Source organism: Rutilus rutilus (assembly GCF_951802725.1).
Source record: "Rutilus rutilus genome assembly, chromosome: 10".
NCBI lineage: Eukaryota > Metazoa > Chordata > Actinopteri > Cypriniformes > Leuciscidae > Rutilus > Rutilus rutilus.
The window spans coordinates 16499151-16523879 of record NC_140215.1 but is presented as its reverse complement, the minus strand read 5'-3'; the positions used below and the strand labels follow the sequence as shown (position 1 = coordinate 16523879).

Below are 24729 nucleotides of genomic sequence, written 5' to 3'. Positions count from 1 at the left end.
GACATCATTTTGTCAAGCGCAAGAAGACGTGAAAGAGAACTCAATTGCATTCTTTGGGTTATTATGGTTAAAGGACAAGTTCGGTATTTTACACTTAAAGCCCTGTTTTCAGATCGTTTCTGATGAAATAGAACGGTTAAGATTGAAATTTGGACACATGCTGCTGGCCCGAGAATTTTCGGTTTCTGTGGTAGCACCCCCCCACCTCCACAATGGCTGCATAGGTGCACTGGAACAATCCTTCCTAAAACGCATTAAACTTTCGTTTACAAAGACGTGAAACTCACCGAGTGGTCAGGGGTGTTCACTGATATGCTCGCACAAAAATCGCTGCAAAAGATGCTTTCCAACAGGTTTTATCGCAGTTTTCCATTGACTTGTATTGGATGTGCTGTGAGGTACTGTATTACTCCGCCGCCGGAAACGGAAATGGGGTTGTTTGTATTCTTTCTGTAGTCTTATGCAGTCGCGGTATCGTAGGCTACGCTATCCAAACATTTTTAAGACAGCGATCTTCTGCTTCTTCTGTGTATTCAATGAAATGCCAGTGGTTTGCTTGCAATTGGCAAAGGTGCATTATCGCCACCAACTGGGCTGGAGTGTCTATTATTCAAGCTCTCGACGGAAGAATGTACGAGTGTGAGGCGTTTGGAAAAATAGGTCCACAGTTTTACAACGAATGGTAAAACACCTGTTGGAAAGCATCTTTTGCAGCGATTTTTGTGCGAGCATATCAGTGAACACCCCTGACCATTCGGTGAGTTTCACGTCTTTGTAAACGAAAGTTTAATGCGTTTTAGGAAGGATTGTTCCAGTGCACCTATGCAGCCATTGTGGAGGTGGGGGGGGTGCTACCACAGAAACCGAAAATTCTCGGGCCAGCAGCATGTGTCCAAATTTCAATCTTAACCGTTCTATTTCATCAGAAACGATCTGAAAACAGGGCTTTAAGTGTAAAATACCGAACTTGTCCTTTAACCATAATAACCCAAAGAATGCAATTGAGTTCTCTTTCACGTCTTCTTGCGCTTGACAAAATGATGTCAAAATATCCTTGTTAACACAATCGGTTATGTCTTAAGAGAACGTAAACAGTTGAGAAAGAAAACGCATGTGTAACAGTTTATTTGATCCGTGCATTAGGTATTAAAGTGACACCAGCCTAATAAACCTGCTGCCATCTGTGTCATTACAGTTAATAAAAAAAAATAAAAAAATTCACTCACTGATCTTGACTGAATAACTTTAATCTAACTTTAACTTTACTCCTAATGCTGTTATTATATGTTGGGGAAGTATTTATCTTGTTGTGTTTGCAGGGCTGCTTGTGAGATCATAATTTTCCTTCCCTCTATTCTTAGGAGGAAGTCATTTTACAGGGATTTCTCTCTCTCTCTCTCTCTCTCTCTTTGTCTGAGCCACCAAGAACTTTGCTATCTTTGTCTGGTGGTTAGTTCATTCAAAATATAAAAATGTTGTCAAGCTGACAATGTTTCAACAAATTACTATTAAATGCAATACATAAAAGCTATTTTTGAGCACTCTCTCAATGTGTGTACCCATAAACAAGCTCACGCTTGTATGAAGCGACATCCGTCGACACGTAGGAGGTATTGTTCCAAACACGTGTTAGTTAAACTGTTTGCCATCATTTCCTGCTTCCAGCCTGTCAGGATACAAGTATTTCCTGTGCTGGGACAACCATGAAACCCTTCAATTTATGCCACATCCCACTCCAAATACCATCTCCTCTGGCAGTTAATATAATTCCCCTCCTCCATGGTTAGGAATAAATTGCTTGCTTTTATGGGAAACCGCTCATTGTGCCTTAACAGCAGATATTTTATATGTGAGCTAATGAAACAAAAGCATATTTATTGCCATCTTAAGATTAAAGGTTTAACTAAATGTGATCATCCCTCTTCAGACAGCAAAGCAGACATTAAATTATAGCCTAATACAATGAATTTTTTAAAGGGCTTTTGAGAAGATTTTTATGAGTCCTTTGACATTTTCACCATTTTTAATCAAGTTTGATGTTTCATTTTGATGGCAGTACATTTTCTGTGTGTGAAATCGCTGGTGAAGGAAAAAGCTAAAAATCAAGACTATTAATGAAAGGTATTAGCCTGGCTAACGTCAGACCTCTTTCTCATTGAGATGTGGTCTGGGAACCACATGTTCATTTTCTCGTATTTGAGGTGTGGTTTACGAATGCCCAGAGCCGTTTATTGGGCGCTACGAATGTCTATCAAATGCGCCTGTACGTAGCTAATAGCCAATCGTTTCAGTTATACCAGATGACGTATGTAGAGCGACAGAAAATCGACGAGGAAGAAGACGAAATAAACTTGCGTTCTAAACTACTTAGAACACTATCTAAGGCTGCATCGAAAGGTAACTTCGCGTCTGCTGCCATGTTGGATCCATAGATATAAACAAACTGCTTCGGTGTGTCGCATAGACGTCGTCATTGTCTTGCTGCTCCCTCCCCGATCTGTGATTGGTCCCCTCACTGAGGCAAAAATCTGGTCCATGGTATCCAGGCTGCCTAGCAGCGTGAATAAAATCGCGCTGCGCTCAAGGCAGCATGGGGGAACCCAGGCTAGAAAGGTATCAAATTTGTATCTCTTTAGTGTTTATTTGAAATGAGAAATTTAAAATGACTTAATTTCTTTTCATTTCAGCCTTCATTTTATGTCAGTGCACTACATACGTATACATACATGTGGGCCTATATTTAGTGTATTTCTTATGCTCACCAAGGCTGCATTTATTTGATAAAATGGTGTAATAATTGTGTAATAAATTTTTACTAATATTGTGAAATATTACTGTTGTAAAGTTCCACTCCTGCCTGTGTGGTATTGCCTATATATGATATATGTAATATCTTTAATTATATACTGTGTATTACATTATTTTATGTAGATTTATATAATTTAAAGCTGTATTATATTTTAATGCCTTTGGAATATCATGGGAAATACCAAAGCAGGCTATATCAAAGTGCAATGATATTATAATTTGATACAAACTACAATCACAGTAGTTTTGTGTAAGGGTGGCAAAAGGAATCACGGGAAATTCCTTGTGCCCATGCCGTCTGCAATAATGTTTGCTTACATCTCAAAATGCAGTCTTAAGGGAAAATCCAAGCTTGTTTACTATCGCACAATCAAGGCGATCGCAAGAGCATGTTGTGCACAACAAAACATTGTTTTCCTGGCCCCAGCCACCTCGAGAGTCCTGTAAATTCCTGATTATCTTCTGCTATCACTTCCTTAATTAAGTGACCTTTTGTTAGTTAGCATCAGTTACAGTGGTTTAGCCCTATTAAAGCAATAATCACATCAGTGGCATGATTTCCATTTAATCAACACACTAATTTTAGTACCATTGTCTCGGCGCACAAGGGCACGGGGACGTATTACATTAATAAACTTGGCATGGATGAATGTCTTCTCCGCCACCCAGACGATTCGACCCCTGTGCCAAGAGCAGAGAGGGTGAGCGGGATGGTGAATGGAGGGGGCTGGATATGCACATTAAGCTCCTGACGTGAATCCCGAGAGACTAGGCTGGAAATTTGCAGCCTGCAGAATTCCTTTTTTTTTTTTTTTTTTTGGTGATTAGCCTAGGTGAGATTATTCAGCAGTCACTGACACGTCTATTCCTACAAATTAACAATGCAATTAATTGGATTTAGGTCTACTCACAGTTGACACCAGAAGATGTGCCGTGTATCGGGGTGAGATGAAACGTACTGGCGTTTGAGTGTCTGTCAGGACTAAGGCTTGCATCAGGAGGTGGATGACGCATAAATATCACATTTGCTTTTGGTTTGAGGCGATGACAATATGAATTTCAATTACCAGCATCAGCTATAATAGAGCGAAGCTGATGGAGGAAATCTCACTGGAAGACATTTACAAGGCTGTGAGAATGTGCGCTAGAAGTACCTTTTCTTTCACATAATTACTCTCTAATTAACCATTAGTTATTCGATTAGCCCTTTTAATCCTTGAGTCATGGGTACGAGTTTCTAAATGGTGGCTTAGTCATTGGCAGCCCTGTGACGACTAATTAAAGGATGTGATGCACAAAGTGGCCCGCAGAGAGAAGTTTGGGAGGGAGGGTCATTAATTTGTAATAAAAATCGAGGTATAAAATGGATAGTTCTGGCTTGAAAATCCGATTGAATGAGTCTTAAGTCATTGTAAAATGGCTATTCACACACCTGCAGGGCTGTTGGTAAAATTCTCAGGCCGTGGGATATATTTTTATGGTTGAGTAAACTGTATCATAGAGGACCTTTGTGGGCTGCTCTCATCAAAGGATGGGGATACAGGTCTTCTTTAGTTGCAGGAAAAAGTGTATTTCAGAAATACAAGCACTTATTATTTACTTGGGACTACAAGCATTTAAGTTCATATAAAATTCCAACACTGAATGCGCAAAATAACTATTAATGCAGCAACCAGAAATTGCCTTCTTGATGGAATTACTTTATTTATTTAAAAAAAAATAGTATTATGTATTATTTTTATTTTATTCATAATTTTATCTATTTTTATTTATTTATTGCTGTGCACAACGGTAAAATCGCTGCTTGTTTAAATTCAGATATACAACAACAATATATATCTGCAAACAAAGTGTGATAGTCTTTGACCTTCACAGTGCTTCTGTTGGTGATGGTGTTCGGCTTTCCAATTCCAATGAACCGTGGACACACAAAAAAAAGTAATTTTAAGCCAATGTACACAGAGCCATTGTCACAATGTGATTTCTGGGACAAAAATTGTCTCTTAATGAGTCTTGACTATTTGAAAGCACTGCACCAAAAGGTTATGAAAGGCTATGAAAAGACAGCGTCTTGCTCTCGCTCGCTGTCAAAGTGATATTTCTTCTTTCTGGTTACAGAAAACGTCAGTCTGGGGGTATTCAGATTCTACCATTTATTACACTTATTACATTCTTAAATAAAAATGCTCCACTGAACAGTTCTTGCATAGATATCTTACAATACCAATTTAAAAAAGAATTATGAAACAGACCAGTAACAAAAATAAATTTCATCTTCTTCCTTAATAAAGAACATTACCATACTAACATTATATCATACAAATAATAATATTTTAAACACTTTGTACAGCAAAAGAACCAATAAAGAAAAACACACAAGGAAAGAACAGAATAGAAAAAAAGAAGAAAAAAACGGAGAGGAAGAGTGTGAAGATTACAGGAAGTGAGGGGGTGGAGTGTTAGTGATGTGGCGAGGGGAAAGAGAGGACAGTGAATATGAGGGTCCCTGCTCTAGCGAGAAACTACATGCTTCAGCCTACATATGGCAAAATGTCGTCCTACTTCCATACAGATAAATCAAGATGGCACATAACTGTTCTGTTTTTTTTTTGTTTTTTTTTCAGACTTGTACCTGCTCTACCAACTGGAGGCCGTCTGAAAGATCCATGTTTGGATAAGAGAGAGAGAGCACCTGTAAAAGCTTTGAGGTCTGTTGTTGGCCGGTTGCTCCCTGGTTAGTGATGTCTAGGGGACATTCATAGGTAAAAGATTGCTGACAGCTGGTAACATAACTGCAGGATGAAACTGAAGTGACGGCGCTTTCAGGAAGTGACCGTGGTTCTGCAGGTGCAGGGTGGGATAGATGGGGTGGGAGGTGAGGAACACAAAAAGCCAAAGGGAAAGACCTGGTGAAAACCTTACGTACTGACATATCAAGTTCGGACAAACACGGATACAGATGCACTTCAAGATGCAGTATATCTCAAGTCAAACGAGTCCTTCAGAGTTCTCATCTCTGTTTGCGATTGACTGGGAACTATATGGATGAGTATTTGAGTGTATATGCAGAATAGCAGAGTAAGCAGACTTTATTTTAATGCATTGTTGACCAAAAAAGACAATTAATGAATTGTTGTGCCATGAACCTACAAGCTTTACCTAAGAAGCTGAAGTATGAATCGTTCCCATGATCTTGTGATAAGTGCATCTTGAAATGCCACTAAATGTTATGTAGACAATCGACAGCAGTGTCATTTAAACAGACTAAGCTAGCGGTAACAATGACGTGTGTTAGTTATGCAGTGAAATGTTCCAATACGGACAATAAAAATGAAAAAGTTGTCACCTCTGACCATTTATCATAAAATCCCCTTGTGATGTTTCAAGCATCTTTTTGTATAAAATTTTAAGCTGCCAAAAGCCTCTTTGAAGCAACAAAGCAAACGGCTTGGGAAGGGAGCTTCACTGGAAGAGTGCGCATATCTAGTACACTTAAAATTTGTTCCCTTAGAATGTTTTCAAACATTCTTACTGTCGTGTAAAACACTCAGCCACAGCATTATCTCCGTACGGATAACTCGCAGTAGATAAGGTGGTCTTCTGTACAGCTAAAATCGTGTTAGGACTTACGTAAACAATCGTTTTAAAAACGATCGCCTGGATGGTGATTTCTAAAGACATGCGTGACCTGCACTGACTATAGAAGCACTAGAACCGATGCGACTAATTCGCTGTTTCAATTTCACGGCTAGGTTCTAAACTCATCCTCAACTTTGCATTCAAACCATATTTTACAAGCACACATACTCAAGACCAAGCCAATGATCACCTTGACATTAAAGAACAAATCATAGGAAGCTGGTGAAGGGCAGAAGAGATACTGTGAGAATAAAGTCGAACACAAAATTCTTCTTTCTCTCTTTCAACACCCAGCAGTTTATTTGCAAATGCGTAATTCTTTGGGCAAAGTATGCATCAGACGCCTGTGCAATTGACTGGACCGCTGCTGTCGTTCTGAGAGTGAGATATCGGGGGTTTTAAATGGCACTTGATATGTGAGGGGATATGAACGGCATGTTGCCTGTTAACGAATCTGATTGGCCTATTACATTTTAATTTAGTAACGTCTGGAGCATGTTGGCAAAAGAAGGGATTTTTGTTTGTAATTTTGCATTTAATGTTGCTTTGCACTGTTTAAACAGACAATATTTATATGTATATCTTAAGTGTTAATTTGAAGACTGGCTTCATTGCTTGTCAGTGTCAAAGAAAATGATATGACACGTTTTTTTGGTCTCTGCATTCCTTCTGTTATATCCCATATGGTGACTAAAGGAATAAGGGGAATCGTCGCTTTGTCAGGGAGCAAAAACAGGAGAGCAGAGCTGCAGTGTGAAACAAATGTAGCTTTTCACCACTGTATGTGAGTAAAACGGAAATCGAACCCTTTCGAAACTTTATAGTTGATGTAACATGTAGAATGCTGTACACCGTCGATAGTTGCCCCATTTGTTGAATTGTGGGACATTAGACAACGTTTTTATGACACTATAGCAATACATCCTGCTCGCTTGCTTTACAGAAACTCATACATACAATCGTCACATATATGGGCCGCTTCTCGCGGAAAAAGTGCCACGAACCACAACTGATTGTACATTAATGGAGATGAACCAATTCATCCCCTATTTTGTCAAAAATTTGGCATGATTTTGCATTTCAATGGAGAAAATGAATTGGAAATAAAAGGAAATCAATTGAAAATGGCAACTGAAATCAAACGTGTAGTTGTGGTCAAACCGAAGTGATGGTGTGTGTGTGTGTGTAAGTCTGTGTATGTGTGTGTATGTGTGATAGAAGAGCTGCCTTCAGCAGGACTCAAACCAAGAGAAAGGCACCAACCCTTCAGTCTTAGGCAGTTCTGCACTGAGAGTTTCGGTATCGAACGTTAAGCTCTGGAAGTCCCCTGAGGGATAATCTGGGATTATTTAGTAGAGTCTGTGATGACTACGAACATGTTACCGCTGAATCATAATGGCTTTCAATCTCCCCTCCACCCTTGCAGCCATTAAATCAATGCAGAAGAGGAGGGTCGGCAGGGTAACGTCCTGATTGCGACGCCATGACAGGCTTCACAACCTTGGGAACGATGATATATTTTTTTATACCCGCTATTTTGGAAGCTGATTGTTAACACAGAGCTAGACCTAGGCCCGGTTTAGCAGAATTTACTCGAGTGTATCAACAAGTCCTCGATTTAACGTCTGACGTCTGGATGGAACGCAATCCTACAAAACAACAATTGCTAAAACCCTGCTGTGAAGATTTCGGTGCAAAAACAAATAATGCTGAGAGGCAAGCTGCGCATGTATGTGTGCGAGTGCGTGTGTCTGTCTGAAAGAGGCTGCCATGCAGTGTTTTGTTTTAATGCTGTTCATTAACTTGGTAATTATTGTTCTGCTTTTTTTTCTTCTTGCGTTTTTTTCAGGAAAAAGCCATGAGCAATGAAACCATTCTGTCTGCATTGTGGTGTGTGTCTGTGTGAAAGAGTTTTTTTAATGTTTTTTTTTTTAGTTTTCTGCTTTTTTCCCTCCAAGTTGTTTTTTTGTTTTTATGCTTTTTTTTGTTTTGTTTTTGAGCTTTTTTTTTTTTGACTGTATGAAAAAAAAGCACAGAGAACATTGAAAAAATCAGTGCAGACAATGGATACGAAACAGGCAAAGTTTGTCTGGGCTGATGCCACTGAGTTCTTTTGGATCCTTATCCCAGCAGGTGCTCCAATCTGAGAGTCAAACATCCTGCCAGCTGTCCCTCCCCGCCATAACGTCTCCTTCATTGGTCTCCTCCAGTGCACCAGACTACTATGTTCTTACATGGGTGCCAGAATCAACACAAAGCAAAATAACTCTTTCCAGTGTCAAGAGCATCACACAAGGTCCGTGCCGACGCACTCTGGTTCACTTTTCCCGGATCAAGTCTGAGCAAAGCAAAATGAAAAATAGAAGACTTCTGTCCTTTCATACCAAGCCAGCAGTTTCAAACTTTTCTGGGGGTTTCTGTTCCTATCTTATGCTTCCAATGTTACGTTTCAGTGCCAGATAGCAGCCACTGAACCTTGTGCATACTGAGAAGGGCTCACAGTTCCCCCCCGTTGCCCGTATGTGCACATTTATGCTTGTTCACAAAGTAAGTTTTCACTTTTCAGAAGTTTAAGACATTTCAGCACAGAAGGAAAACAAACCATCTTTTTAACAGTCTTTAAAAAAAAAAAAATAGGCAAGAAAGTGTCGCTGCGCATCATTTCGGTCGCCCGTGAGGTGACGGGTGTGAAGAGCAGAGAAGAGTTCGCTCCTGAGCGAAAGAGTACAAGAAATCAGCACACATCCTGAGCGTTGCCGTATTTTTTGTTTTTAATTTTTCCCGTGCAGAGACTGCTTCGGGGGCCGTGCGTTGCGTTTGGCCGCTACTTCCATTGGTCACTCCTCCGAACGTATTGGCAATGTTGTTTTCCGTGTTTGGTTGCTCGCTGTATACGACATAGCTGCAGGTTGGTAATTGTGATGTGTCCTTGGAAAAAGAAAAAGGAAGTTCCAGAATGTACAATGAACGTTGATTCTCTAGTAGAATTATGTTACGTGATGAATGACATGTGCGTTTCGATTTTTGTACATGTAGCGTTCAGTTTACTGTCCCATGCTAGTGGTAAGTTACTGTACAAAAAGAGAATGAGAAGAAAAAAAAAAGGTGGTGTTTGGCAGTGTCTGACCTCCAAGCTAACGCTCAGTAAGGCATGGCTAATCACTGATGAAAAGGCTTTTGTACGGTCTTGAGAGTGTGTAGAATCCAACGCTTGCCCACGCTGCCTCGCATGTTCCTCCTGGTGTGACGTTTGCGGCCAGACCCCTCGTGTGCACCCAAAGTCTGTTGTGAATGTTCCCGAATGGGCGGTGCACACATGTTCTTCTCTTCGTTCTCACTCTTTTTCTCTCACTCTCTCTATCCCGTCTCCCTCGGCCTTAGATATGTCGCTTCATGTGCAGAGCCAAGTGATCAGACCTGGAAAAACATCTGTAAAGAGAGAAAGAGAGAGACTTAGCTTGGAATCACTCAAGGAAACACATTTATGATTGCGCTAAAGAGGGCCACGATCTAAGTTTCTTGGAAGATGTGTGGCAGCTTTGCAGATGGAACAGAGAAAACAACATTTGGCGTAAAAAAAAAAAAAAAAACCATAGCCAGCTTTTTGCTCTAAAACTGGTGACAGATCGTTTTGAACGCATAGCTTGCCAATGCAGTTAGCAGCAAAGTCTGTGCTGAGCCTTGCGCAATAAATATTTTTTTGGGAGTGCGACCACAAATCACAGCGAGCCCGTTTGAATTAGGAAATTATTTCGAGGCTGGAGGTGAAATGGTATTGTTTAAACTGTGCGACTGCATTAGTTATGTAGCACTTGAGTCATAGCGGTTGGTTTCTCGTAGTGGGCCATGGGCTTTTTTGTGTCATCATCAATTAAGCTCACATGTAACCACTGCTGGTAGGAGCAATACATAACCGTGCTTAGAAAATACGGTGTTGCGATGCCATTTCTACTCTACATTACATTACTGTATTACAGCCAAAAAAAAAGTGTTGAAAGTGAATCTTAACTGGAATGAATACAAACTTGGAGAGTTGAAAAGGAGTAGAGAATTATAATTTTAATTTGCCTCTGGCTGTATCCATTATTAATTAGTCAAGAGCCACAGTGTTAAATCCGCTGTTGCTTTTTGGATGGGAAGCAGCCAAGATGCAAAATCGGGTGGGAGGAGAGTGTGTATATATACAGGTAGACACAGTTGGTTTTTCTACATTATATCTCAGTCTGACAGTTTCTGGTTTTTCCCTGTTGCTTCGCAGAATTCTGTTCTGAACATTGAACAAATGTACTATCTTTCTCTTAGTATTTTCTCTCTTTCTCTCTTTGGTCCTTCAAGGAAAATCTTTCAAACGGACTTCCAATGATCAGTCATACCTGTATGCCCAATGAGGCCAAAAGCTGGGTTTTAGAAGTAACAATCCCATACATTTTTCTCCATAGAGAATTTTTTTAATGATTCCATAGAAACCTTTCAAGACAGACCTACCATGATCTTTGAAGTTCAACAAAAAAAGCTCAAATATTGCAATTAATTGACATACTGTATATTATGTGCATAACCAATGACTACAAATCAAAAAAAATTGCCATTCACAGTGCTTCATGGGGATTGTAGTTCATTCCCTCATAAAAACAAAAGCATATAAATGTATCCCCCCGCCATACTTATTTATTTACTTGAAAATAGGTGTAATTTTGTGATTTTTCTCTTTGTTGGTTTGTTTTTATTGAGGATTTTTTTTAATTGGGGAAAAGTGTTCAGAACGAAGGCCACTGAGAATGTGGGTGGTAACTTTTTCCATTGCATTGATCTTTTTTCTTGACAAAATAAGCACATACACCTGAACATTTCCAGCACCCCAGTAGCAGCCAAGACAAGTTTTATTTATTTATTTTATTGTTTACTAAAATACAGCTAGACTGCAGTATTGACCAATCATCATCTGTGGATTTGCATTATGTGAATGACATACATTTAACTTTTGTTCAGGTATGTGAATTTTTTTGCAGAGCCTGATGATTGTATTGTATATTGCACTTGGTTAAATTTTTGTTTGTGGTTTGCATTGATATAGGTGTAAATATGTGTATGGGGGTGTGTGTGTGTGTGTGTGTGGAGGTAGGGTAGAGCGACTGGACAGATGGTCCTGTGACTCACTGTAAGTGGCTGCTACACCAGCTGGCACACCCTTAGATCTCATAACCCCTCCCCCCACCTCTCACTCAACCCCTCTCAACACCCAACAGGGGGCTGTGCTTGATTAGGCAGGATTAATGATGCCCAATACACTTGTGTGTGTGTGACTGTGAGACAGTATGACTGTGTGTGTTGGCTGACTGTATTTACTGTTAGACTGCCCTTGACTGTAGCTTCTCATAACCCATTGTGATGGTAACACACTCTGTGTAATTACACCTAGCTGAGAGAAATACCACGGCTCATGCTGTTCCAAATCTTGTTTTATCTTCTAGATAATGTGAAAAAATTAAGCCTTTTTTATATAAATATACCCTAAAAGTTACCTAAGTTTGGCTGTAATTTTGGTCAGCACTGGTTTTTCATTTAATTTTTAAACTTAATTCTTAATCACTGTTGTGGACTTGAGCAAGAATCCTATCCTCAGGTTGCCTCAGAGTAACTATCTCCGTAACTTAAGACGGATGCACATGTCTGGCACTATGCCAAAAAAATCATGGAAGAAATGCTGTATTATGTATTGACTGTTCTATTCTAATATCTAATGGTGTTGCCACATGTCCACAACAAAATTCTGTAATGGCAAAATTGAAGACCATAATGGGCAGTTTTGCACACCTTTTCAACGGTGTACACTCAGAATCACCTTTAGCCCCTGGCTTATTCCATCCAGATTCAACTAGGCATCCTTTCTGCCATCAGACAATAGATACTGTCTCCTTCTGCCATTGCTACACATTATTCTTTATTGTTATCCCAGTCAAGAGTAATAATGCTGCACAAGGACACTTTCACATTCCAGCAGCATCACTGTTCACATTTGTAATAGTTTTTCCATTCTTTATACACCCATAATTCAATGCACAACCAAAAATGGATGTGCTTCCCCGAAAGGTTCTTCAAGGTTTAGTATTAAAAGTTGATAACAGGAGGGCTCAATTTATAAATGCTTCCCAGGGAAAGATGGGGATCTGTGTGTGGGATTCTGCAGCGGAACTAAATTGCTTAGGTTAGACTTCAACTTCAGAAGATGCCCTTGTTTATACTTGACATCAGGGAGAAAGAATTGTCAATGTAGATTTGCTTATCCAAGCCGGCTCCTCCTCCTTTTGTCATGCAATAGCTGCCAAACACTGAGTAATGAGTGTAGGGACACAGATTTCCCCATGCCTTCCCCCAGAGAGTTCACGTGCTTGGCTGAGCCTGAGGGAAAACGGCGCTGTTCAGGTGTCGGCAGCAGTCTGCAGAACAGAGGCCGTCCCAGCCGCAACTTGTCCGCTGGGATCAGTGGAGCTTCATTGTGATGGAGCAGCAGAGAAATGTTCAATGGACAACTTTCAAAAGGCTGCGGCAAGGTTGGTTTGATGCCGACGGCGAGACAGGGAGCCGTGTCTAATTGTGCCTCCACCTGGAGCTGGCTCAGTGGGCACGCGGCCTCCACTGTGTAATTGCTGCCCGCATGCCAGGCCCGAGTGACAGCTTCCTAATACTGTCACCTGACAGGCTATCACTCTTTCTCCCCATGCTAATGCAAATCTCCCTTTTTCTCTGCTGTTTCTGTGTCTCTTCACCTCTTTATCACCAACGCCAACACACGTTCACCATGCTGCCTCTGCATCACGTGTGTGCGCGCACACTTGACTTTCTTCTAGAGCTGTTGTACAGCCAAAATAATCTTTGTTGCATTCATTTCCAATTATCACTGTAAAGCTGCTTGGAAACAATCTTGACTTGACTTGGCTAAAATATAGCCTGTAAGATTTAAACAGGGTTCCCACAGTCATGAGGTGAAGTTGTGATTTCCAGACTAGATATTTATATGACTTTCTCCATGAAATATAAATATATTTATGCTCAGCTCTGAAATATTTAGTTTGCAGTAAAATTGCTCTTTGTGAGTGTAATCACTATCCTGAACAATTCATGGAAAATTCAGTGGTCAGAATGTTTGAGTACAAAGTCAGTATTTAGTCCACAGACAACTTTGTTGTGTACTTTTCCATTTGCACTTAACTTAAAGTTCATTACTACTGAATGTGTATTTTCTGTGCCACAAGCATAACTAAACAAAATTACAAAATGTACTATTTTCAAGCAGGTTTCTTGGACACTCCGTTGTCTCCCATTGGTCAGAAAAAGTTATGGCTGCCCTAAACCGTTTTAGTCAGCCTGGGCAACCATCCAGGCAAGTACATTCTTTTTTTCGGACACACCAATTCTAATCATGCATACTTTAAAAATAGTGGTTCTCAACTTGTGGGTCCCATGGTAATTAAGCCATGACCCAATTTTTTTTTTAGGAATATTTGTTTTTTTAAAACAAGCAATTTTATTTCATATTGTTGACACACACACACGCACGCACGCACACTTTACTTTACACATACATTGTAAGAAAATGACTACTGATGACTAAACAGTAGGCCTATAAGGTATGGCTATTAAATGGCAGTCCCAAACTCATTTTTGTTAATACAATAAAGTTGGTAAGTTGGTATGAGTTATAAATGCACAAAAGTGGCATTTTGGGGTTACAGAAACAACAGTCACCATGGAAAATCACAATACTTACATGAACTGTTAATGAAACGTATGGAAACTGCTCCTGATGAATAGAATAACTGCATGCAAATCATTCCCAACTAAAACACACAACGTGCTAGTTTCGTGGTTTATTGGTACTTTACTTTTATTTCATGACTTACTTATTAACAACATAACAACAACGTTGATGTATAGTGAAGAGATATACAGCACTCGTCGCCGCATTTGCGCGTGCAATATACGTCAACGTTGTTGTTAATTAGTAAGTCATGAAATAAAAGTAAAGTACCAATAAACCACGTAACTGGCACGTCGTGTTTTAGTTGGGAATGATTTGCATGTAGTTCATTCTATTCACCAGGAGCAGTTTCCATATGTTTAATTAACAGTTCATGCAAGTATTGTGATTTAAAAAAAACACAACACAAAACAAACTCAAATATGCTGTGTCTTTCCTCTGTAGCTCTACGTGCATCCATTTCTTCATGTGCCTCTACCCAGCTCTTTTATATTACTGTTGTATAACTCTCTTACCTTGGAATGCACACCCATGCCTTTAACTTCCCTGCACTCAAGCCACAGTGTGGGAATATGCTGTACCGAAGGGAGGACGGAGGAAAGTGGAACAGGATGCGAGCATGAGATATTCACAGTAATTCAGTAATGGGTATCACAGGACCAGACTGTGAATGAGTTATTCAGCAGGGAACTGGGCCTGTACTAACTTCCAATGAGCCTGATGCAGTTTTGGTATGTGGATGCCATCAGAGAGAATTTGAGAAAACAAGAGCAAAGGGAGGGTTTTTTTTTTGAGGGAGAGAGTTTGGTCTTCTAGTCTCATAGCTAAAGGAATTTGTTTATGGGCACTTGAGGACTGTTGACTAGTGAATGTGTAGGAGTGTTAAAGAATTAAAAAGGGTTAAATGAGCGCATGCATTTATTGTGAGCTAGCTTTGCAGCATTTGCAGTGTCTCTTACCTGTCGCAGTGGTTGCACTTGAAAGGTTTGGCACCAGTGTGTTTGCGGTAGTGCCTTGTCAGTTCGTCGCTTCGTGCGAAACGCCATTCACAGCCTTCCCAGGAGCATTTGTAAGGCTTCTCACCTGCATGCACAAACACACATCATTTAATCCATGCTTTACCATTCACACACACCTGTACACAGATGGTGCACCTCTGGAGCGAGGCAGCCGATGTGCCACTGTGAGCACCGTCAGCAGTTCCATTATCAACATCATTCATTACTGTTTCTCTCAATCACACATCCTAGCCAGCCAATCAAATTTGCTGCTTTTTCTCCCAGTCGACCAATCACATGTCTGTAGCCCAAATCTCCTGTATTCTCAATAGTAAAAAATGTTGCCTTCTCAGGCAATATATGGAGGTGATCGTTTTCAGACACAAAAATGTATTTGATCAAAGAGTCATTTTCCATCTGTTTTTAAATTGAAGTGAGGCTGCTTAAATGTGCTCAGTCACCATAACAGAATGAATTCATAACCCAAAGTCAAGTATCCAAAATGAAGCCATTTGTGCTAAATGTTCTTCACCCTCCCATTGAGCTCTGAAATTCAAATGAAGTTAAACAGATGGGAAAGGAGAAACCAATTGTTCCACATGCTGTACTTTTATGCCTCAAATTCAAAATATGGCCATGAGTGAGGGAGGAAGGGGGGTTTCAACACCCGAAGAGAGGGTCCCAGCACAGTGGCAGTGTTCCTGGGGAACAGAACTGGCTTCAGCCTGGGGCCTGGGTGGGAATGGGGAGGGTGTTGATGGCATGGATTCAGATCTGGAGGTGGTAATGATAATTGGGGTCTTAATGACGCTTAATGGGAAACAATGCCATATTCACAGTACAAGAGCTGCCAGCTACTCCAGCAAACGCTGTGTGCACCAATCTTCCTAACCAGAATAAAGTGGCTGTTTCTCCATTGGAAATAGTTCACTAAATTGGTTCCGACCACATGTCTAAACTCACTAAGTATGGATGGTGATTTTCATAGTTGATTGTTGAATCAAATGTAATATAATTAAAAAAAAAAGTTTAGATAGTTAAAGGTAGATAGGCAGACTAGACTAGATAGATAGACCAATAGACTGATGGACAGATGAACAGATAGACAGATGGAAGGATGGAATGTCAGACAGATGCAGTAGGCAGGTTATTGATTTTTGATTATTGATGGTTAATCAATGAATGATTAGTCATTAACAATCCTACTAAACCTGCCTTACTTGAAAGACTATACTAACAAGCCTGGACCAACATAGAAATTGGACTCTGGAAACTGATGAAGAAAATCATAGAGGGAATGGAAATGACTACAGGCTGTTATTTTCTTTTTTCCTTTTGTAAGGAAAATATGATCCAGTTAGATGTGGGGAAAGTGGAAGGTATTCGCTTTCGCAATATTTCATATCCCCAAAAATGTATGCAGTTGATATGAGCACACTGTTACTGTTATGAAATCAAAGTATGTTCATCTATTTATCCCGTCTCGTTTTTTAGCTTTATGATGCAAGATGAGGTAACGGATGACATAACGTCGGGTTTACCACTACGTTGCTCAGTCTGTCCTGAAAGTCTGTTATGATGCAACATAAAGAATGACATGGCAATGGCGACGAGGAAAACGACTAGTAAGAGCCTGACCAGGTTCTCTTTCCATTCCCCATAAAAATATTTCTTGACTTCCAATGACAAATAGAAGAGGATTTTTAAATATAATACAATGTACTTGGCCTTTTTTTCACTAGTTCACCTCTGGGGAATATTGCAAACAAGCAGCGGGCCTTCTCTGACATCTCTCATCTTTCTCTGCCAGGCAAGACGCGCACAGACAAACAGTAGGTCAAAGTGCCTTGAGGTTTATTTTATTATGTTTGCCTGTCCTTGAGCTTTTTCAATTTATAAAATCAGTTGGAGAAAATATTGCCACGTCTGCTCTCGTGTCTGTGACTGCTACAAGTGTGCAGGAAGAGCATCTCCGTGTCATTTGGAGAGTGGCGGGCCGCAGGTGTGAGACGGCAAATGTTTCGCACTACACTCACAATAATTGGCCAAAGACCCCCTCGCGCTCGCTCCCTCCTTATGCCGTAGCCCCCTTCCTCCGCCTCTTTATTTCGTTCCCTCTCTTGCTGTCTGACAGCAGCGAGGCAGGCTTGGACCTGCAACCACGGCAACCATAACGCAGGCCAATTATAACTTGGAGAGTCACGGATGCATGATGGAGTCGCCTAGCAACCAGCCGAGAGAAGGAGAGAGAGTGTTAAAAGGAGAGAAGAGACAGAGAAAGAGCCATTCAGTCGGTATGCAACCTATGGACACTCCGCAATACCAACCAATTATTGCTTGCTTTAGATATGCATGATGTAGTTGCCTGGCAACCCCAACTGTACCCAAAGAGGGTAAGGGAAAGGTGGGATTGATTTGGCATATTGGAGCTTCAATTGGTATCTAGAGCTGCAAATAATCAACCTATTACAGTCTTTTGATATGGTTTCCTAGCAACGGATCCCCTCCAAAACGGCAAGCTCCTTCCCTCGCACCAGTGTCTTAGGTGTGTACGGTGTGGTTAATTACATTTCCTCAGGACAGAGTGCTGGTAAGCTATTATTGTCTCCGAAGTTTAGATTTCAGAGGTAGGGCCCAATTATCATCCATTCATTTCGGCTTCTCCAGTGGCTCATGTTGCATTTCAAAATGAGCTCTCTGATTCTAACCCATTTTTATCCTCCAAATCCCATTCAGGGATGTGCTATTAACTTCAGCAAACATTGTTGACAAAGCAAAGTAGGACCATGTCATTACCACAGGGCTCCACGTCTGCATTTATGAGTGTAAATGAATGTGAAAAATTACTTGAGTGACTTCTGACACCCAGTCAGATGTATTGGTGTATATTAATACAATAAAACTCCCTAATGCAATTAAAACAAAATAAAAGCTCCCTAATGCATTCCCTTAAATGCTTTTGTATGCTTTTGTTTTCTATCCAAATCAACAGAGATTCCCTTCTCACTAGAATAATGTGAATCATAATGTGAAATTATTTGTGATTTGTAATTTGGTCATGTTGATGTTCCTATAGGTAGCCCTTTGGGTGTCCAGTCAAATCCAGTCATGAGCTTTGTTGGATTATCACCAACTGATTAATGCATGGTTAACAACATCTGTCTTTCAGCCAATAAGGTAAGCCTACTGTTCAACATTTAATAATGTTTATATATATATATATATATATATATAAAACATTATTCATAAGGGCATCAGCCAACCCTGTAACTGTTTTATGCCATCTCTCAGGTTATCTTAAAATATTCAATCTGAAAAAATTTGAATTCTGTAGAAATGCTTAATTCACTTTTCAGGGCCATGAGTGCTCCTAAACAAAAATATTAACATCGAGCATGGCTTCTCTTAAATCCTATTGTAATTTTAATCTCCCTGTTTTAGTAATCTACGGAAATGATAACTGAAAGAGCAGGATTAAGCTAATTAAAAGAATAGTCTGTCTTGTAATAAACACATTATGTGATGAGCTAGCAAGCCAAAATGTTCCTTTAGGGTTTTTATTTTCCCCTTTTTCCTGCTATTGCTTATTTCCCCCGATCTTCAAAAGCGAAGCACCATCTATACGCTAGAATCAGCCTAAAAGCGATTAGCACCACCAGCTCTCACAGAAACCTGCCGAGTCAACAGCTGGCCACAGGGGCCAGATACGCTGCATTGAGGCCACTGTCACAGTAGGTTTCGGGGCCATGGCAGAGTGCAACAAGCTCTCAGGTTCAGCGAGAGGGCAGCAACTACGGCACCGGAGCGTGTGAGCTCGAATTAGCTGGGAAACAAGATTCAGCTCAGTCAGTCTATCAATCTTCTTGCAATTACTGACTGCACTGGCAGGTTTTGAATGCTGTGGCTGGGCTCATTTTAGTTTGAGATTAAGGTGCAGGAGAGAGAAAACCAGATATTTTGCTTTGGGGCTGTGCAGCAAAAATCGAGTTAGCTTCACAAGATCTCTTGTGACCCTTCTATAGTATTTTCTGAACTCTGAAAACTTCATCTTATTACATGCAGAGTAAGACTTGCTAAACCAGAAACCTTTCTCCAGGAAAGCTAAATGCTATACGTGATGCTAAATGTTAAAACATAGGTTATTGGAGCATTTAATCACCTGTATGTGTCCTCTGGTGTGCCTTTAGGTGGGAGCTTTTTGTGTAAACCTTCCTACAGCCATTAAACTGGCAACGATGGACCCTCTTTTTGTTTTCCGGGATGTCCCCTCCGCCTACTGTTCCCAGGCCTCCTTCACCGTCGCTCTGTGCCCCGCGATTTGGTGGCGAAGGTAGCGAATGTGTCGCCACTAACTTTGCTGCCCCAAGTCCCACTTTCTTGGCCACCAGTTTCAGCGTGAGTGTGCCATCAGCTGTGGCGGTAAGTGTCTGCGTGGGCTTCACAAGATGGCGTCCCAACTCCGGGGAGGAAGGTGGCGTGAGGGATGTGACTGCGTTTAGCTGGGCGGGATTAACCCCTCCGCTGGCTTCTTTAAGCCCTGCGTCAGTACTCTTGGCGTTGGCTGGGGCATGGAGGTTTTTGGGAAGGGATACCAGTAGAGGTGGGGGGCTGGGCTCGTCTGATAAATTGGGCAGCAGAGGGTCCATCAGGTCCTCGTCGCTGTCTCCCCTCATGAAGGCTGGCGTAAGGAGGCAGTCAAGCTCCTCGTCGAAGAGCTCCGAAAGCCTTTTGGGCTCCGTCTGTAGGTACCTCTCCAGTTCCAGACATGTCTGCAGGAGAAACAGAAATGCATAAACATGAGACAGTAAGCCTTAGAATACTCTTAAGTCCAGTGAAAGCTAACCGTCTGAAAAAACACATGGTTACAGCTGAACATGTCAGTGAAACACGTGGTGCATCAACACTTTTCCAGTTGGTGTTGGTTTAGTTGGTCGCAGTGTTGAAAGTGTAAACGACTACATCTGCTACATAGAGACTTTCGCACAGAAATTTTTTCGAGTGCAGCTGAGGGGCAAAATTTTCTGGGAGAGAAGTCGAACATCCGTGGAATTTTTATTACACTTGATGCGGTTGAGGGAATAGTATTTATCTATGTAGTGTAGGCTATTTTGTACGGTGCTTATTGAGCGAGAAATTACCGTCTTATTACTTAAGATACCTTTCCCCTCACTCTGGTTTTTCCTCTGATGAATACTTTGGCAGACAGAGGGAGGTCGGAAGAGAAAGACAGCACTATCATGGCTCACTGACTGCTCACTCAGCAGTTTCTTTTTCAGTGGTTTAACATTATTGTTCCCCAGTCACAGTGGCCAGTTTGGATATTAGAGAGTTCTGTTCAGTGTGTTGCGGTAAAAGCACTTTGGCAGTCAAATGGCAGTAGAGTATACCTTCCAGCTCTTTACTTCATGCCAGCTGTAAATTACAGTTGTTGTACATGCCCTATCTTAACTTATTCTGTCATCTCCTTTAGCTCAGACCAAAATAAATTGTCCAAAATGAAGGTATTTCCTAGCTATTTCCTATTTCCCAGTTGTCTACTGATAAGCTGCAATTTTTTGTCTATTAACTGAAATATGTATACGCCTGTAGGGTTTTTTCAAAGTTAATTATTATTAATTGAAAATATTAATTTCTGCTAAATATTTTTTTAAATGGTCAAAATTGGTTGTTTTTGCAATGTCACACTTAATATAGTATAAATGGGGTTTTATACATGGAAATATATTAATACATGAAAATATATATCGGGTCCCTTAGAAAGAGATAAACCCTTGCATGCATGCAGGGATTTCTTTGAGGTTACTGTTTCAAACTAAACACAGAAAAGTTTTAGAAACAGTATCAGATACATTTCTAATGCAATGCAATCCCACCTACTGCTTAAGTGAAACATTGATTGAATTTACTTGAAGCCAAATGGTTCCTATGCACTTTCTCTGACCTCACTGGTGACACTGAAAGAAAGGCACTAATACTGTAGCAGTAGCTACAATTTGACTCATGTTATGCAATATAGCAGAGCCTTCAACAAAGACTAAAATAACTGAAACACAGTCCACTGCAGCAGCTACAATTCACCACTGCAAGCTCTCCCCGTCAGCTCTCCATTCATTTATGATTCTGAGCACTACCTGGAGAGTGCATGAATTATCCATGCACTGAAGCTTTTTTAGCCATGTTTTAGCATGCAGGAATTTTAGCAACCAAGAGAGATCATGCACCTATTGGAATTATTCCATTTTTGTGCATTTTGTAGGCCTTAACTTTAATAGATGCTCTGCGGACATATCCAACCTGCATTGATCAGCACAGTGCAGCATATGTATAAATTCTCTATGTAATGCAGCTTAAAGCAACATGCCATTGAGAGATGGTAGAGGGTTGAAAGAACTTGGCATAAGCACACTATATTTTCACACACATCTGAGCAACTGCATGAACAAAAAAGAAAGGAAAATGTAGATGAGGTGATTTGACTCTTCTGGACGGGCTGCTTGTGTAGAAAGCCCCTTCGTACCCTGCTTATATTGTGCACACTGAGCTCCATCTATTATAAATGCAGTGCCAGGGGGTTCGCATGCAGCGCTAAGAGCCAATGTCAGACAAAGAGCGGGCAAAGAGAGGCGAGGGGGAGAATCGCAAAACTGTTATTAGCAAATGTGGATGCAGTCCAAGTTAGACACAAAGGGGAAATTATCGCCAATCTCAGAGTCAGTTCCTCTCGCTGTCTCCGCTCCCTGCTTGGATAATAAAGTCGGCACATTATCTAAACTAATGTGTTTATATCTCCACCCGCATCTAACAAAACAGCTTTTTTTTCTTCAAACTCTCTCTATTTTTTGAGGTTGAAATTATGATGATTTTTCGCTCATACAAATAGATTTTAATTAAGCATTTTGGCTTTCATCAGATGTCGTTTGAAGTTCTACCTCTTGATGCAAAACCGATCTCTCTTCTGCACTCCTCTCTCTCTCTCCACACAGCATGCGCTGATGACTAATTAGCCACTCAAACGACCCAGCAAAGAGAGGCTCTTTATTCAGTTAATTTGCTGATGGGAAGCCTAAGTGTGTATGTGTGCGTCTGTGTGCTTGTATGTGTGTAAGATGTAGTCACTAAGAACAACACTTGAGTTAAAAGTGCTGTATTTATATATTTATTTTTTTATTAAAATTAGGACTGTAGCAAGCGCTGCTGCTAAACATTTCAAAAGGGTTTTTAGAGTGTAATGCAATAGAAGAACATTTTAGTTTTTCATCTCTGCTGGAAAAGCCATCTTAAACCAGCCCAAGCATGTTCTTAGCTGATTTTGCAGTCAACACAATTTGGTTTTCAGTTAGTTTAACAAGTCCCAAGCTGGTCTTCCAGGCTGACCATCTGAAAAGTGTCCCAAATCCCCTTTAAAACAGCCAATAAGCTGGTTTGACTAGGCTATGAGGCCAGCTAAGACCAGCAAACCACCTTAGGCTGGTTTAATATGCTTTTTCAGTAGGAACAGGAGAACCTAAATCAGTTATATGGTTCTAATGGTGCTTCAAAGAACCCAGAAGAGTTTAATGTTTCCTCTTTTCCAAAAATATGCTGATCTAGGACCAATAATGAAACATTTTATTTTGTAATTCTAGTCAGCTCAAGAACCATGGAACCATGGAGTTCTCAATTGGAACTCAAGAAAAGGGTTCTTTGATGCACTTAACAATTTAAAGATTATAGGCTGTCATGCAGAAATATGAGCAGACCAGGTGTTCCTTCCTGCAAAACATGTCCTAAGCTCTGGTAATGGTTTGTTCCATAAAGCACAAGCGTTGTCAATGATCTTGCGCTGAAATCTGTCTATGACATAATTTCGTACCCTGCAGTGTTCATAACAATTTCCCAGGGTGCTGTGATTCCACCATGGCCATTAACACTTTTATGACCAAGCAAGACTAAATATGCATCCTTCATGTATTGAAGGGCTTTTGGCCTGTTTGCACACCACATGCATTTATCTATATTATTTCAAGTATTTTTTTTAGGGATGCGCCATATCTGCTGCACGATTACCTCTGTAATGACACAACAATTACCCGGGAACCCTCGGAGACGACTTGTGCCAAGTGACACACACTCGCCATCAACCTCAGGAAGTGTTTCGAAACTCTATAGCCCATAAGGACCTCCCTCCAGGATATGTCTATCCATGCACCGAGAGAGACACCAAACCGCCTGCAAATTTGCAGTCGGAGGAATATCCTATCTGTCCTGATGACATATAAACCATCATCACAGCAGGGTGGACATCAGAGTCATCTGAGGCCCTCACCGTCATGGATAGGATTTCACGGATCTTGCGTGCCTTTTCAACCGCTCTCTCAGTTTGGTTCCTGCACCTCGCTGGCTGAGCTCAGGGAGGGGAGCTGTCACTGCTGTCCTGGTGCTGGAGTGTTGGGTTGAGTAATGGAGGGGAGGCTGACAGGGGTCTGGGGAGGGGGAAGTGAGTGTGGAAGAAAACAGCTGTCAAACACACACTAGAGTGAAGCTTGAATCTCTTCACTTTATCTACTGTCATCGTCCCATCCCCCTGTACCCCCACTCTGGGTATCCTGACATTTAGACAATACAGTTACAGCATGGGGCTGATCACAGTTTGTGATTTACTGCAGACCTCTGTGTGCGGATGGCCAATTGACAAGTGGCCATAAAACCAATGACTACAATTTCTTACAAGCAGACATCCTAACAAAAGGGCCAAAAAAAAAAAAAACATGAAAAAGAGTCTCAGTAAAGCAGTTAATAACCAATAGAAGAGCACTTATGTGAAAAGTAAACATCAGTGTGGTACGATCCCGAGCGGCTGCCGAACCTCCTTTTGATCTCGCTCGTGATTCTCCCCATCAAAGCAAGCGCAGTCAATAAACGGCCGCTTCCATTGCAACCTCAGTCTCACAAAAGAGATGTCAGCAACTTGTTAGGAGTCTACGGAGACACGACTGCATCTGAAAATGTAGCCCTAGCCTTTACACAACCCGTCACTCTCACTAAACTGCAACATTTGGACAACAAACAATTTGTGTTGCACCCGACACCTGCAGAAAATGGTTGTATGCTGCTCGCCAAGAAGCACAAGGACAGAAAACACTGGGATATACTGTAGGTCAATGACATTACTTTTTTTATTTTTATTGAAACTACTACGGATCTAAGATAGTATACAATAAGAGTGTTTTATTTAGTTTAATACATTTAAAAAAAAATTTAATTAAACTTTTCTTTTTTAAATAGTGATTACTTATACGTCATTGACCCATAACCCTACTCAAATAAATGAAATCCATCTACTTCTACAGGCCTTCATCCACTTCTACTGTTTAACTACTACCTACAGCAGACTCGTCCTTCTGGCCCCCTCCTATGAAATTTTAATCAGCGGTCTGTGATGGAGTGACTTTTTGCAGACTCTCCCGCTGTGTAATAGCCCTCCTTTTTTCCTGTTTCTGCACCTGTGTCATCCCTCCCTACCCCCTCTTACACTTCCACCTCCCC

General features: G+C 40.8%; 1 protein-coding gene across 1 annotated transcript in view; it reads right to left on the bottom strand.

The window, feature by feature from the left end:
- Positions 1 to 4946: 4946 nt before the first annotated feature.
- The window catches only part of klf7b (Kruppel like factor 7b), a 46005-nt gene continuing 26222 nt past the window's right edge, over positions 4947 to 24729 (bottom strand). Inside the window, exons 2-4 of the mRNA XM_084422162.1 lie at positions 19364 to 19973; positions 15166 to 15289; positions 4947 to 9876 (exon numbers count right to left, since the gene is read on the bottom strand). Of these exons, the coding sequence (XP_084278288.1) occupies positions 9825 to 9876; positions 15166 to 15289; positions 19364 to 19973 (786 nt within the window). The 3' untranslated portion in view covers positions 4947 to 9824. The remainder of the gene's footprint in view (positions 9877 to 15165; positions 15290 to 19363; positions 19974 to 24729) is intronic.